General features: G+C 38.9%; 2 protein-coding genes across 2 annotated transcripts in view; one reads left to right on the top strand and one right to left on the bottom strand.

The window, feature by feature from the left end:
- Positions 1–12,612, top strand: part of LOC148103510 (cell adhesion molecule CEACAM2-like) — a 272,876-nt gene that overhangs the window by 194,107 nt on the left and 66,157 nt on the right. The gene's annotated exons all lie outside the window — the stretch shown is intronic.
- LOC118455983 (programmed cell death 1 ligand 1-like) lies at positions 1,871–4,626 on the bottom strand. Its single transcript, XM_035916311.2, has 3 exons — positions 4,382–4,626; positions 2,583–2,945; positions 1,871–2,422 (listed from the first exon to the last, which is right to left on the bottom strand). The coding sequence occupies exons 1-3, from the start codon at positions 4,449–4,451 to the stop codon at positions 2,193–2,195; spliced, it is 663 nt and encodes a 220-aa protein (XP_035772204.2). The 5' UTR covers positions 4,452–4,626; the 3' UTR covers positions 1,871–2,192.

The raw sequence follows: 12,612 nt of genomic DNA, 5'->3' as shown, positions 1-12,612 counted from the left end.
AGCATCAATTCTGTTAAACTTCTGGGATATTGATCTGAACAGTTAAGTAACAGTTGCTTTGATGTTAATAAAATGAACTACAGAGGCAACAATCAGGAAACTCAAACCCACTTCATCTTTTCTGATTTTTTTTTTTTTACTAGTTTTTCATTTGGCTGGGGTCAGTGTCATTGCTGGTAGCACTATACCTATCTATACCTGGACCCTACACAGGTTGGCAGTTGGTTGTTGGTCAGTGATGGTCTGGCATATCCTGGATCCTGGGTTCCTCCTGGTGCACAACAATTCCAACAAAAGTGTTATGTGGCAAGAGTATGCAGGCAGTTCCTGAAGGCTGAAGACATTGATGCCACTAACCGGTTCAAAATCCAATTGAACACCTCGGTGACATTATATTTCGGTCCACCTCAGATGGTTTGGAGCTCAGTGTTGCCTTGTTCCAGGTCTCGGAGGAGACACCATCCATCATTAGCATGACCCGATGTTGTCAGGTAGACATACAAGCACATGGGAGCCATACAAACTGAGCACCAGTATGAGTTACTGAAAAATGGACCAGCCTTCCACATAATCCTTTCACCTTGATGTTTGATGTTTCTTTAAGTTCAGTCTACTAGATAAGTTTCATTTCCATGAAATTATGTGGCATCCTTTTAACACACTACCCACTCCATATCATATACCTGTCTATATATATATATATATACTATACTATACCATATATCCCCAACCCCCGGGCCTCGGACCGGTACTGGTCCGTGAGTCGTTTGGTACCGGGCCGCGAGATTTGAGGCTCAGGTGTGAAAAGTATAGTTTTCAGGGTTTTTATCGGTTTTCAGCGTTATTTTGTTATCGTTTTTATCGTTTACTCGGTTTTTCTGGGTCTTTTCACGTGTGTTATGAATTTTTTTTTTTTTTCGGTACCGGTACTAGTTTTATTTTGTTGTATTTATCTGCGACACCTTAAAGGCCAGTCCATGAAAATATTGTCGGGCATAAACCGGTCCGTGGCGCAAAAAAGGTTGGAGACCGCTGTCATATACCTGTCTAGCATGAGCTTTGACGTCTGATCTATTTTTAAAGTGCTCCTTTAATTGTTTTGAGCAGTATTTTCATGCGGGAGTCCACAAAACAAGTTTGACAAAAAAAAACAAAAAAACACACAACGACAAAACATCTTTCTTTGTCTTTACTTATCAACTGTAACCAGGCAGAAACAGATGTCAGATAAGATCCAGTAACTGTCTGATCTATCAGAACTGACCTAGTTCAGGTTCACCTCCCCAAATACTTACTTTTTTTTTTTTTACAGTGAACAGATTCTAATCTGACTGTGATGGAAATACTTGCATCATTTTTTTTCTGCTTTAAACCTTGATCTCAAGATTGTAAACTGAAGGAATCTAAAGAATGTCGAACTGCCAGAAAGGTAACAGAGGCAGTCAGATTATATTTTATCATTGGTGGGTTTTTTTTCAATTTTGTTTCTTTTTGTTTATTTGTTTTATTTTCACTGCAACTGAAAAGTGCTGTCTTTGCCCCTTCATCCATGCTTTTATCACAGGTTTTTTTCTGTTCATGGTGTTGTGATCTGAAAGAAATAAGAGTAATAAATATATCACATAATATAATTATGTGATATATTTATTATTATTTATTTAATAATAATAATAATAATAATAATAATAATAATAATTATTTTATTATTTTATTTTTTTTACAGTGAGTGACGAGTGTAGTTTTCATTATGAGCCAACATCTTCACAGACAGTCAAAAACCTCACAGCAGGAGTTATGAAATCACACTCAACATTAGCACATGTTCACACTTTATTAATAATAAAATAACACAATAGATATAAACTGGGGAAAGGCACAAAAAATGCATCAAAACTGATGAAGAAAGTTGATAAAACAGGAAACTTCACTACAGAAATGTTCTCATGATCTTCACAAAGAGAACTCTTTTCCTCCATAGAAAAAGATTTAGGCGCTCCAAAGAGATTTCAGGAAAACGATGAAAACTGTCATTTTAACTTATTATTATGATGGTTAATTTTTAACTATTTGCAGACTAGACATACCCACTCACAGACGCAATCAATCCGAACTAGAAAAACTCCAAAGATGGATAAAAACAAACTCAAGATAAGTTAGACATTTACAGCTGACTACTGTCTGCTGGATTCCCGTCACTGTGAACTCACATCTGTCTTCAGAGCCTTTTTGCTACTAAAGGTGGGACGAGTGACACGAGTGGAGCGTTTCAGCTTGCTGCTCGTCTGGGAAGTGCTGTTTTTTTCTCCTTCTGTATTTTCTGTCATTTTTATGTAGTAAATTATAGTTGCGAAAAGAACTATAGAAAGCACAATAACAACTGTTAGTCCAACAGCTCCATCCTCTCCGTGTCCTCCTGGCTGACCTGCAGGTGAGAAACAGGTGTGAGGTGTCAGCTGTCAGGTATACACAAGCTTCACCTCTGATCACAGGCAACGTCTTTTTGTGCATTTTGAGTTATCAGCTCACAGCCAAACAACTCTGACAATAACTGAATGTGTCCAAAGCCAATTCCACTGACTTACCTGGTGAAATAACCTTTAGCTGGATGACGCTGATGGGCTCAGTCTTTAAAACGGCCAACTTTCTACCTTCTCTTACTTCATGGACGACACAACACTCATATGTTCCACCATCAGCAGTCGTCACATCCTTCAGAATTAAAGACACGCCTCCATCCTTCATCTGTCTGTCCTGCAGATCCACCCGGTTCTTAAAAGATGGATGCTGCTCTTCTGTATCAAGCTTATCGTCTCGGTAAAAAAGGACATATTTTTGCTCCAGGTCAGCTCTGCTCCACTCTGCAGCTATGATGGGGTTGCCGCTGTTTGGAGCTCGACATGGCAGAGTGACCGTCTGTCCTGGCACAGCTATGATGATTTTCTGGTCTGAAAGAGGAAACAACAGAGCGGTTAAAGAGATGCAAGTAAAACCAGTCACTACACAGTTGGGAGCTACTGCGAGATAAGTGAGCTTTTTACTGTAAATTGCTTCAGACAAACACAAGGGGCACATTCATTTAAAGACTGACTGAATTACTTACTTATATTTGTGATTTCAATTCACTTAATGAACTTAATGTACTGACAGCACCACAAACTGTTTCATAATTCTATATTACTCAGTTTATAAACACAGCTTGGTCTTCACTAGCTCTTTTACATCTCTGCTGTAGCAGTGACAGAAGTTGGTCAGATTGTTTGTAGGCATTTAACACTAACAATATTCAGTCATTTAAATACATTTCTCTTCAATCAGGCTACCAACTAATATAATTCCTATACCCATGTTGATCAGCCAATGGGATCGTTTTAGATTTAAAACCAGCTTTTAATGTTGTGTCATATTTCAAATATCAAGTTTCAGAGGAGGTCTACTGTGCACTGATGCGCAGCACTAAGTGCTCAACCATCCGTTTCTGTGTTTGGGGTCAGCAGTACTCAATTGATCCATTTTGTGTGGAAGAAGAGTGAAAGAGTCCAACAACTCTTTTTTTAATGTGAAAAGGCCCAGTGAGCACTGATCAAGAAGCCAGAGTTAAAAGAGAAAGTTGATGACCTCCATCAAATCACCTTTATGACTCAGGTTTTAGGTTTTTTGGCCTAGTTTTGCAAGGGAATCCTAATGAATCTCGCTTGCAAAGGTAGGCAGTAAAGCTCAGAACAGCCATTTGTGCTTCACTCAAACGACTGATAATGGAGTATTAATCTGGAATCTTGCACCGAAGTCTACTAAATTCAAGTTTTACATTTTTAAATATCTGTTCTAGCTACTAAATGCTGTTTGAATTTCAGTGACACTTTTCTGTGACTAGTGAAAGGTAAGGTCATGTAGTTAGTTCAAAAATAAAGAACTTTTTGTCCCAATGAGGAGGTTTTATGAAAGATTATTTTTCTGCCAACTGATTACTGCACCAATCCTTGTGCTAATGACAGACTGCTGTGCAAGAACTGATTCAACCTGACTCGTTATGCTTGAAAAACACAAACTTGTGCAGATGAGCAGATATGTGCTCTGATGTGAACTTTGACATGACCTGTAGGTATGAGGAAATGAAGCAGGTGTAGCAGGAGGAGAGGACAAGCTCGGGTAAACAGAGTGTTAATGCTGTTAAACGACTCAGTTCTGGAAGAAAGCCACATTTCTTTGTGAATCACAGTGTTTACTGAAACTGCTCTGGAGCAGGAACAGTCATAATTAAGCTTTAACTCTTTAACTTTAGGCATATCTGGCAGGTCATACAGGCCAGTTAAACACACGTTTTTAAACCATGAACAGAATTCTTAAAGAGGTATTATTTTATCAATCAGAAATTCAATCTCACCTGCAGAGACAAACAAGAGGCAGACAGACAGTAAAGTCAGGCAGAGAGATGCAGACGTTACAGCAGACATTGCTTCTTCATTTAAAGTGCGATAAATGTCCAAAAGATGGTGGTATTTTTCAAGAATCACAGAATCCCTGAGTTTAAAATCTGATAAAGGAAGCTGAAAGTCTGTGAGTGTGATAGCAGGTATCTATATTGTTCTTGTCATGGCCACCTGCTGTTTCTCCCTCCTTATATCTGTTTCTGTCTCTCTCCACTCCTGCAGGTGAAGAAGAGATTGAGGTTGTCTGGTTTCCTTGTTTGGCCCTGCCCAGAGGCGGAGTTTGTCCTGTTGACCTTGTTACCTGTTTGCCTTAAATTCTTTACGGCAGCAGAATTTAAAAGTTATTAGTAATTTAAAAGTTCAATGGTGAGCAGTTTAACAGGAGATTGGTGGTTCAGGAGATGTGGTCGAAAAATAAGTCGATTCTGATTCACATGAATTCACAAATTTAGTCTGGTGTGGTTTGATGTTTATTTAAGTTTCTGTTTTAAATCTTTTTAGACTCACAGAATCACACGAGGAAAACACGCAAGACGAACACTCAAAGCACTTTCGCTTTCTATTGCAAGTCTCGTTCACACATACGTTATTGCAAGGATAAATATTGTAATATTCACAGACACACTCATATGCATGCATTGGGGGAAGCTCAAAGTTCAGCATCCTGCCCAAGAATCACCTGACAAACTACCAATCAAATTACCATCTGAACCACAGTCACCAGAACATTTTAACATGTTTACTGTTCACATTTTAAATTTTTGAGCAAATTCACGTAAAAGATAAGATAAAATAACGTATACAAGTTAAATAAAGACATATTAAAAAATAGATTGTTAACTTGTGGATCTCCTCTGGTCTGAAGTGCTGGGGCCAGCAGAATTTAGAGGCCAGCAGCTGGGCATCAGTGGTTGGACTGGTGGACTACTTCAGTGAAGAGTAGATGACGTCTGGCTCTGGTTTAAAGTCTGAACACAAACACACACAGTTCAAACAACAGGAAACATGATTAAAAGCTTTGTAGTTCAATCAAGACCTCGGTTGCTCTCTTATTTACATTATTTACAATCTCCACCTCTCTGCATCACACACAGTCCCAGTTCAGACTGAGCTCGAGATATGATGCTATTAGCTTAGCTTAGCATGATGGTGAGCAGGGGGAGCAGCTAGCTTGGCTCTGTTTAAAGTTAAAGATAAAGAGCGGCTGTACCTGGTCCTCCTGGCTCTGATGGCTGTTCGTCCATTACTCACATCTTCAGTTTTCACTGCTGAGTAGACTGCAGCCGAGTAACTCTCTGCAAAAGAAAACACCTTTGACATTGTACAAAATCTGTATGACTGTCATATTATTGCAAAGATTGTTTTTATTCATAATGTTGCACAGTGTAGAGATTAAGCAATAGGTTTTATAAACAGCAGCAGCTTCACACGCTTTTCTTATCTTAACATCTCTGCTATGAAACTGACCACATGAAACTGATGTTTCTGTGAAAGAGAAAAGAGGACAACCACAAAGCTTCAAACATCTGCTTTCAGTGCACACTGATGCACTTCACCACAGAGCAAAGACCTTCACAACATCAACACTATTACTGGCCAAACCAAGAGACACTGTGTTGAGAAGTTTCACTATCTTCAGACTACTGTAAACTAGAATCATCAGCAGGATGAATGTATCTGGTCGACATGCCATAAAGAACAAGATAATTCTAAACTTTATTAAAGCCAGATTCTGATTTTCATTTTGGAGAATGACAAAGACTGGATTTAAAATGTTAGCATCATAAAACTATAAAAAGACGTCCTTGATGAAATTATTCACTTTGAATTCATGATGGTCTGTGAGCAAAGTTTAAAGAAATCATTTTCCAAATGATGTCTCCATGTCCTTGGAGATGTGTTTTTAAAATGAACAGCTCTGTGCTGAAACACCTGCAGCTGAAGTATTTTCTTTCTATCAGAAACAGGATGCTGGACGACTGCAGAGCTGTTAGCTTCAGTTAACCACAGACCACAAACACACAGTCCAGCTCACAGTGAACAACACTCAGTAAGCACAGAGTTAAACACACATGTGACCAAACCCGATATTCCAAATATTGAGGATGAGTACAAAGCAACAATGGTCCAAAAGAGTTTGGTCAAACAATGAACACATTGAACACACGTGTGAGGAGACGTACACTGCAACACACTCAGCATAAGTCTCCGCCCAAAAATACACTTCAGAATGCTTTTAATATATCATGTGTCAGATAAGAATATAACATGCATCAGTTACAGTTAATGGTTACTAGAAAGCTAAAAACAGACAGAGAAGTTCCTCTTTTCATCACATTCTTCATGGCAGTTTGTTTCGCCCTTCAGATGGTCTCTGGGGAATTACAATTTTCTTGACTCTTCTTCTGTCACTTGTTACTAGGCAAACTCAAATGCAGTTAGAAGCTAAAAGAATTCCAGGCCTTCGGCCTGGCCTATCTTTTAAAATCATTTGTGTTTGTAAGCGTGTATGCTTTTAACCTTCTGCTGCTCCAAGTCACTTACACAGTGGATCGTCAGGACATCGCGCCAAATGAAGCTTAAGACCTTAAATAGACTGAGCATCAACTCTTCATGAGCACTATTTGCAATGTGTGTATAAGATGATAGCCGCACCTTTAATAAAAGTTTTAGTCTAATGGCAATGGCTTTAATAAACATTTTAATGCAATGCTGTTGATGAAAGCTATGTTTATCAGTAAAATATTTTCTTTATTCCCACACCACACTTATTTAAATGTAATGTTTTACTATTACAATCCACATTTATACATTGCTGATCAATTCAATTCAGTTTTATTTATAAAACGCCAAATCACACCAACAGTTGCCTCAAGCACTCATGCCATCCCTCACATGCTCAGTAATGTCCTGATAATCCTTCATGAAGATCAAGATCACACTAAACTCAGTCTGAAATGTTTGAAGAGGAAACGATCAGAGAAAATGTGTTCATCATTCCATCATTATTCTGATGATGCACATTTTCATGTTTCTTGTTTCTACAATATTTCATTCCTAGTTTCCACAAATGTTCCCACAATATAAAGATTCACAAAAATTAAATAAAAAGCAAATCTAACCACTCAGCAGACATGTTGAGTATCAGAATATTACCTCTGCTTGGTCTGATTGGCTGTGGATGATGTGATAGCTTGATAATGTTGTACACGACATGAGTGATGATGTCATCTTTTCCAGATTCTTCTCGATCTGCTGAAATTTTCCAAAATGAAAAATAAAATAAATTAAATATCTAAAAAGAGATTATATTTAAGAAATTTGTTACTGTGATCATCATGAATGCGAGCTTTATTCTACTAAATAAACTCAGACATGAAAGATCAGGAAGTCTGAGTCTCACCTTCAGGTTTCCTGTGAACACATCGTCTCACCAGCAGAACCAGTAACACCAGTAGAACCACAACACAGACTGATCCAACACATGACAACACAGGTATGAGAGAGGAACCAGGACGAGAGGTGGATGGAGGTGGAGCAGGACCAGGTTGCAGAACAGATGACTGGAAAACCAAACAATCCAAAGAAGCAACTTGGCTAACAGTCTCTGTATTAGCTGGCTCAGGCGAAACAGAATCCTCAGAGTGAAACACAATGTTACTCACAGTGGGTGTGATGTCAGAATGTCCAGAGTCAGAATGCTCAAATGGAGCATGCAATAAACAGTCATCGTCTCCCCCGAGAGGAGTTTGCTCAACTGTCCTGGAGTGGCGGCGGCCTGAACGCCGTTTCCTTTGAGATGAGGAAACAGGAACCGGTGGAGAAAAGGACACCCCCTCCTCATCCTCAAACCACATAGCCGCCAGGAAAAAGGCAGGCGAACGAGGACCCGGCTGGTGTGGGGAGGGAGAGGAAGTCTGTGGCAGTGTTGAGACAGGTGGAGAGTGTGTGTTGTCCTGGGGAAGATGTAGTGAGTGAGAGAGCAAGCTCACCAGCCTTGACTTGCTCTCCAGGCAGTAATGGTGCCATCCAACTTAGTGTCCTTAGCAAACTGAGAGAGCTGAGGGTTATGACGAATGATGGCATCTACTGCACTTAGCCCGACTGCCATAGTCCGTAAATCCTGTGACTGGGCAATGCGGTCGAGCAGACTCACCATCCGCATCATCTCACCGTTGAAATCCGAGGAAAAAGAGTCTGCGGGGTTCTGGTTGCGATCTTCTGTTTGCGATCTTCTGTTATGTGACGGCTGTGTGCAGGCAGGAAAAGGACCCAAAGTGCAGACTCCAGAGACAAACGTAAACTCAAACAGCTTTAATGCTGAACTCAAACAGAACAAAAGTAAGAATCCAAATAACTTACACGAGTAGACAAAACACACAGCTAGATAAGGGTAAAATCGTTTAGAAAGATTTGTGTCACATTCAGACCTTAACCAAACATCACAACCGACACTAACCACTGCACCACTGTGACGTGTGTACTGTTAGATATGATTTAAAAAATATTTGAATTCAGTTTTAATGAACAGTTCTCACCACTTTTTCAGCAAATGTGCTGTTGTGCCACTTTAGAATATAATTTACAGATCTTTATATATTGTTTTTGTTAATAATTGAATAGAACAAAAAGTTTTGTTGGTGAATTTGATTTGACTGTTAAACACTCAAAGAAGTTCACACAGGTCGGACTAATTATGTTGACTCTAAGATTATATTTTAAAAAAAACAACACTTAAAGTTATTGTTTTGATAGTGTGCACTGAATGTTCTAAGTATATATAAAACATTACTTTTCACTACTTTTACACAGTGAAGTCATGTGTCCACTGTGCAGCTGTGTTGATATAATGAGTGAATGATTTGATCTTTTCACTGCCTGCTGTGTTTCCTCGACTCCTGAGCAAAGATAAAGAGTCAGTTCAGACCTGCAGTTGGTCCTCGTGGTGTTTTGAACTTGAATTCAGCCTGATTTGTTTTTCATGTCTTCTCCTCCATCATCAGTTATCAGGAGAGCAGACAGTCAAAGTACAAGAATTCAAACAAACACAGAGATTCTACTTACAGAGCAGACACAGCACAGATGTTTCCTTCATCGTCCTTCTCACTCATTTGAGCTTTTTTTCATTTCTGTCACTGACACCAAGTAAAGCCCGCCCTCTTCCTCTGAGTCTGTGTTTTTTCTGTTGGTACAAAGGCGGTGGTGGGTAACTCGCTTTTTTACTTGTGTACAGATGCCTATGCTACATTATATTAAAATATAAACTCAATGTCAGTGTCAAAGATTCCCTCAGTCTGGTGTTGATGAGCTGTGATTTTGTTAATGAACAAATTCAAATAACCAGTAAGTGGTTCATTCAATTTTTTAATGTCTTAGTAATTAAAGCTTTCTTTTGGGTGTCATGTTTTTAGTATTTTTGGTTGTGAAGCACTTTTTAATATTTCCCTGTATAAATAAAATCTTGCTTACCTCACTGATGAGTATGATGTGAAACTAAAGAATCAAACCAGGAACGCTGCTGTTATGGAGCTGAACTGGAACCATTCAGACACTGAGGCCCTCTGAACACATTTTAATTACAGCTGTGCAGAGACACACTGATGACTGACTGGAACACTATGATTCACAGATTATTGAAATTCTACCCTTCAATGTTGCCACTTGAGCAAGATATTTGACTTTAAATCTTGACATGGATACAAGCAGATCATAAGTGAGAGTCACTTAACATTAAAATTAGTACCGTCAGCGTTAATCTTATTAAAAGGACGTTAATATCATAACCGCATTAACACAGCAAATCTCAGTTAGCTAGCTATCGCGGATCGCCCTGTGAGTGGGCTTGTTGTATTACCTCTTTATTTCCCTTTAATTTATCTCATAACTGTAAGGTAAATAGATTTGTAGGTTAAATAGCAGAGTTGAGTATGTGGGTTGAAACCATCAGAAAATTGCCAAATTTTCTCTGGCACAATGTATTGTTACAATCAAAATATAACTGATCAAACACACATTTCCTTATTCTTTTTGACTTTTTATGAGTTTATATTTCTATAGTGGTCCTGAAACAGGCTGTGGGCGGTCTTTGTTTAAGGGCTTCCTCATCAGGTTGTAATATTTTTTAGAAATATTTTAATAACTCACATATCCTTGCATTGATATGTTGGCAACACAGAGATTTATACCGCCAGATGAGTCCAGGGGACCTTATAACCCAGGCTTCTGTTTAAACATCCTCACTGTTCTTAAATGTTGGACATCATGATATTTTCATGGCTAAGTGCTTTAAAATAAGAGAACTTGTTGTTCAGTCCCATGATCATCATGATCATCTGACTCATCATTTTACTCGTTGTAAATGGCCTGTATTTATATAGCGCTTTTACTAGTCCCTAAGGACCCCAAAGCGCTTTACATATCCATTCACACACACATTCACACACTGGTGATGGCAGCTACATTGTAGCCACAGCCACCCTGGGGCGCACTGACAGAGGCGAGGCTGCCGGACACTGGCGCTACCGGGCCCTCTGACCACCACCAGTAGGCAACGGGTGAAGTGTCTTGCCCAAGGACACAACGACCGAGACTGTCCAAGCCGGACAGTAATCGGAAGGTTGCCTTGTAATTGGCAACCTTCCGATTACAAGGCAAACTCCCAACTCTTCAGCCACGATTGCCCCCGTACACAAATGTTTAGCCTGATGGCATCTCTGCTCAGTTTGACTGTTCAGTTTGCCCTTTGCTTTGAACTTTACACATATAAAAATCACAAAGTCTCATCCTTTACAGATGGCTTTAGCTGGATTCTCAATTTCAATCTTTTTTTTTTTTTTTTTGCATAAGACCTGTTTCCACAGAGTTTCAGTTCTTTTGTAATTTGGCATATTGCCATGTCAAAGAGATTTAGATCCCTAATTGCATTTTATGTATATTGGTATATCATAGTACGCCAAAGCTGGAAGAGAAGAAAATTTGTAACTATTGGAAGGATATTTAAATTCATGACTGCACTTTCAGACTAAAGATATGGACATTAATACCTATGTTTTATCGTCTTTCAAAGAGTAATATTTCTACATTATCCAAGCCAGAAGAAACAATATAGAGCAACATCATTACATGAGTTTGTGATGCAGTTTTTGCGAGCACTGTTGCATTAAGCCTACAAAATTCTGGGTTCTAACTTCCTTCAGCTGCTATCATGGGATTGTGTGTTCTCCCACAGTTTAAAAAGATATGCTGTGTGGAAATTAACTGAAAATCTTCCACAGTTTTTACATGAAAAGCTGACATCAATAACACTGTATTATTCATATTAATGTTTTCAACTGGTGGATGTTAAGAGGTTATATTGCTGGCATTTACAAAGCAGCTGCCCTGCTGTAATGCTCAGTGTTGCCAGTAGGTAGAAGCAGACTTCAACTCTGAGTCGTGTCCCTTTGCAAATTCACTGAGAAGTTTGAAAGGAAGAGCTCTGTGCTGTGATCCAGAACAAAGTCCAGCCTGGGTCATAAGTTTGAAGGTTTTCATACAATAAAACACTTCTTTGTCTTCATGGTGAAGTCCTGAGTGTGATACTACATATATTTCCATGGAAGAAGATCATTAAATGCTACCAATACATTTCTGTATATTCAATCCTTAATCCAAATAAACAAAGGGAAAATTTAACTACTTTTGGAAGGTTGTTTTACAGCCACTGAATTGAGTTCCTGCTGTTTGATGTATGTGGCTACAGTTTAACTCATTTTGGGATTCATTCATTTTTCACAATAAACACAAGTGTGTATGAGCCAGAACCAAACCAGCCAAACTTTCCATTTGACTTTCTTTATTAAACCCAAAGAACTGCTCAAGGAAAATATCTAACAAAATGTAGAGCACTATGTCTGGATAAAACCAAACGCAGGATATCATCACAAATACATCATACTGTACTGTCCGCAGTGGTGGAGGGGCGATGATTTTTGGCTTGTGTTTCAGTGACGGGAATGGGCCACCTGAAAGTAACTGAGGCTACCACAAACTTCTCTTTATATTAATATACTCTAGACTAGAGTCATATATGAGCATCAGCGTCTAGACCTCAACCTGAATGATGCTGTGGTGGGCATAAATTAATGGGTGCAGACCTCACTACATAAACTGATTCCAGTAAAAAGATAGATAGATAGATAGATAG

Source organism: Neolamprologus brichardi, chromosome 3 (genome assembly GCF_056152115.1).
Source record: "Neolamprologus brichardi isolate AB-2024 chromosome 3, ASM5615211v1, whole genome shotgun sequence".
In the NCBI taxonomy this organism is placed as follows: Eukaryota; Metazoa; Chordata; class Actinopteri; order Cichliformes; family Cichlidae; genus Neolamprologus; species Neolamprologus brichardi.
The sequence above is the reverse complement of the archived record's forward strand: the minus strand, read 5'-3'. Positions and strand labels throughout refer to the sequence as shown.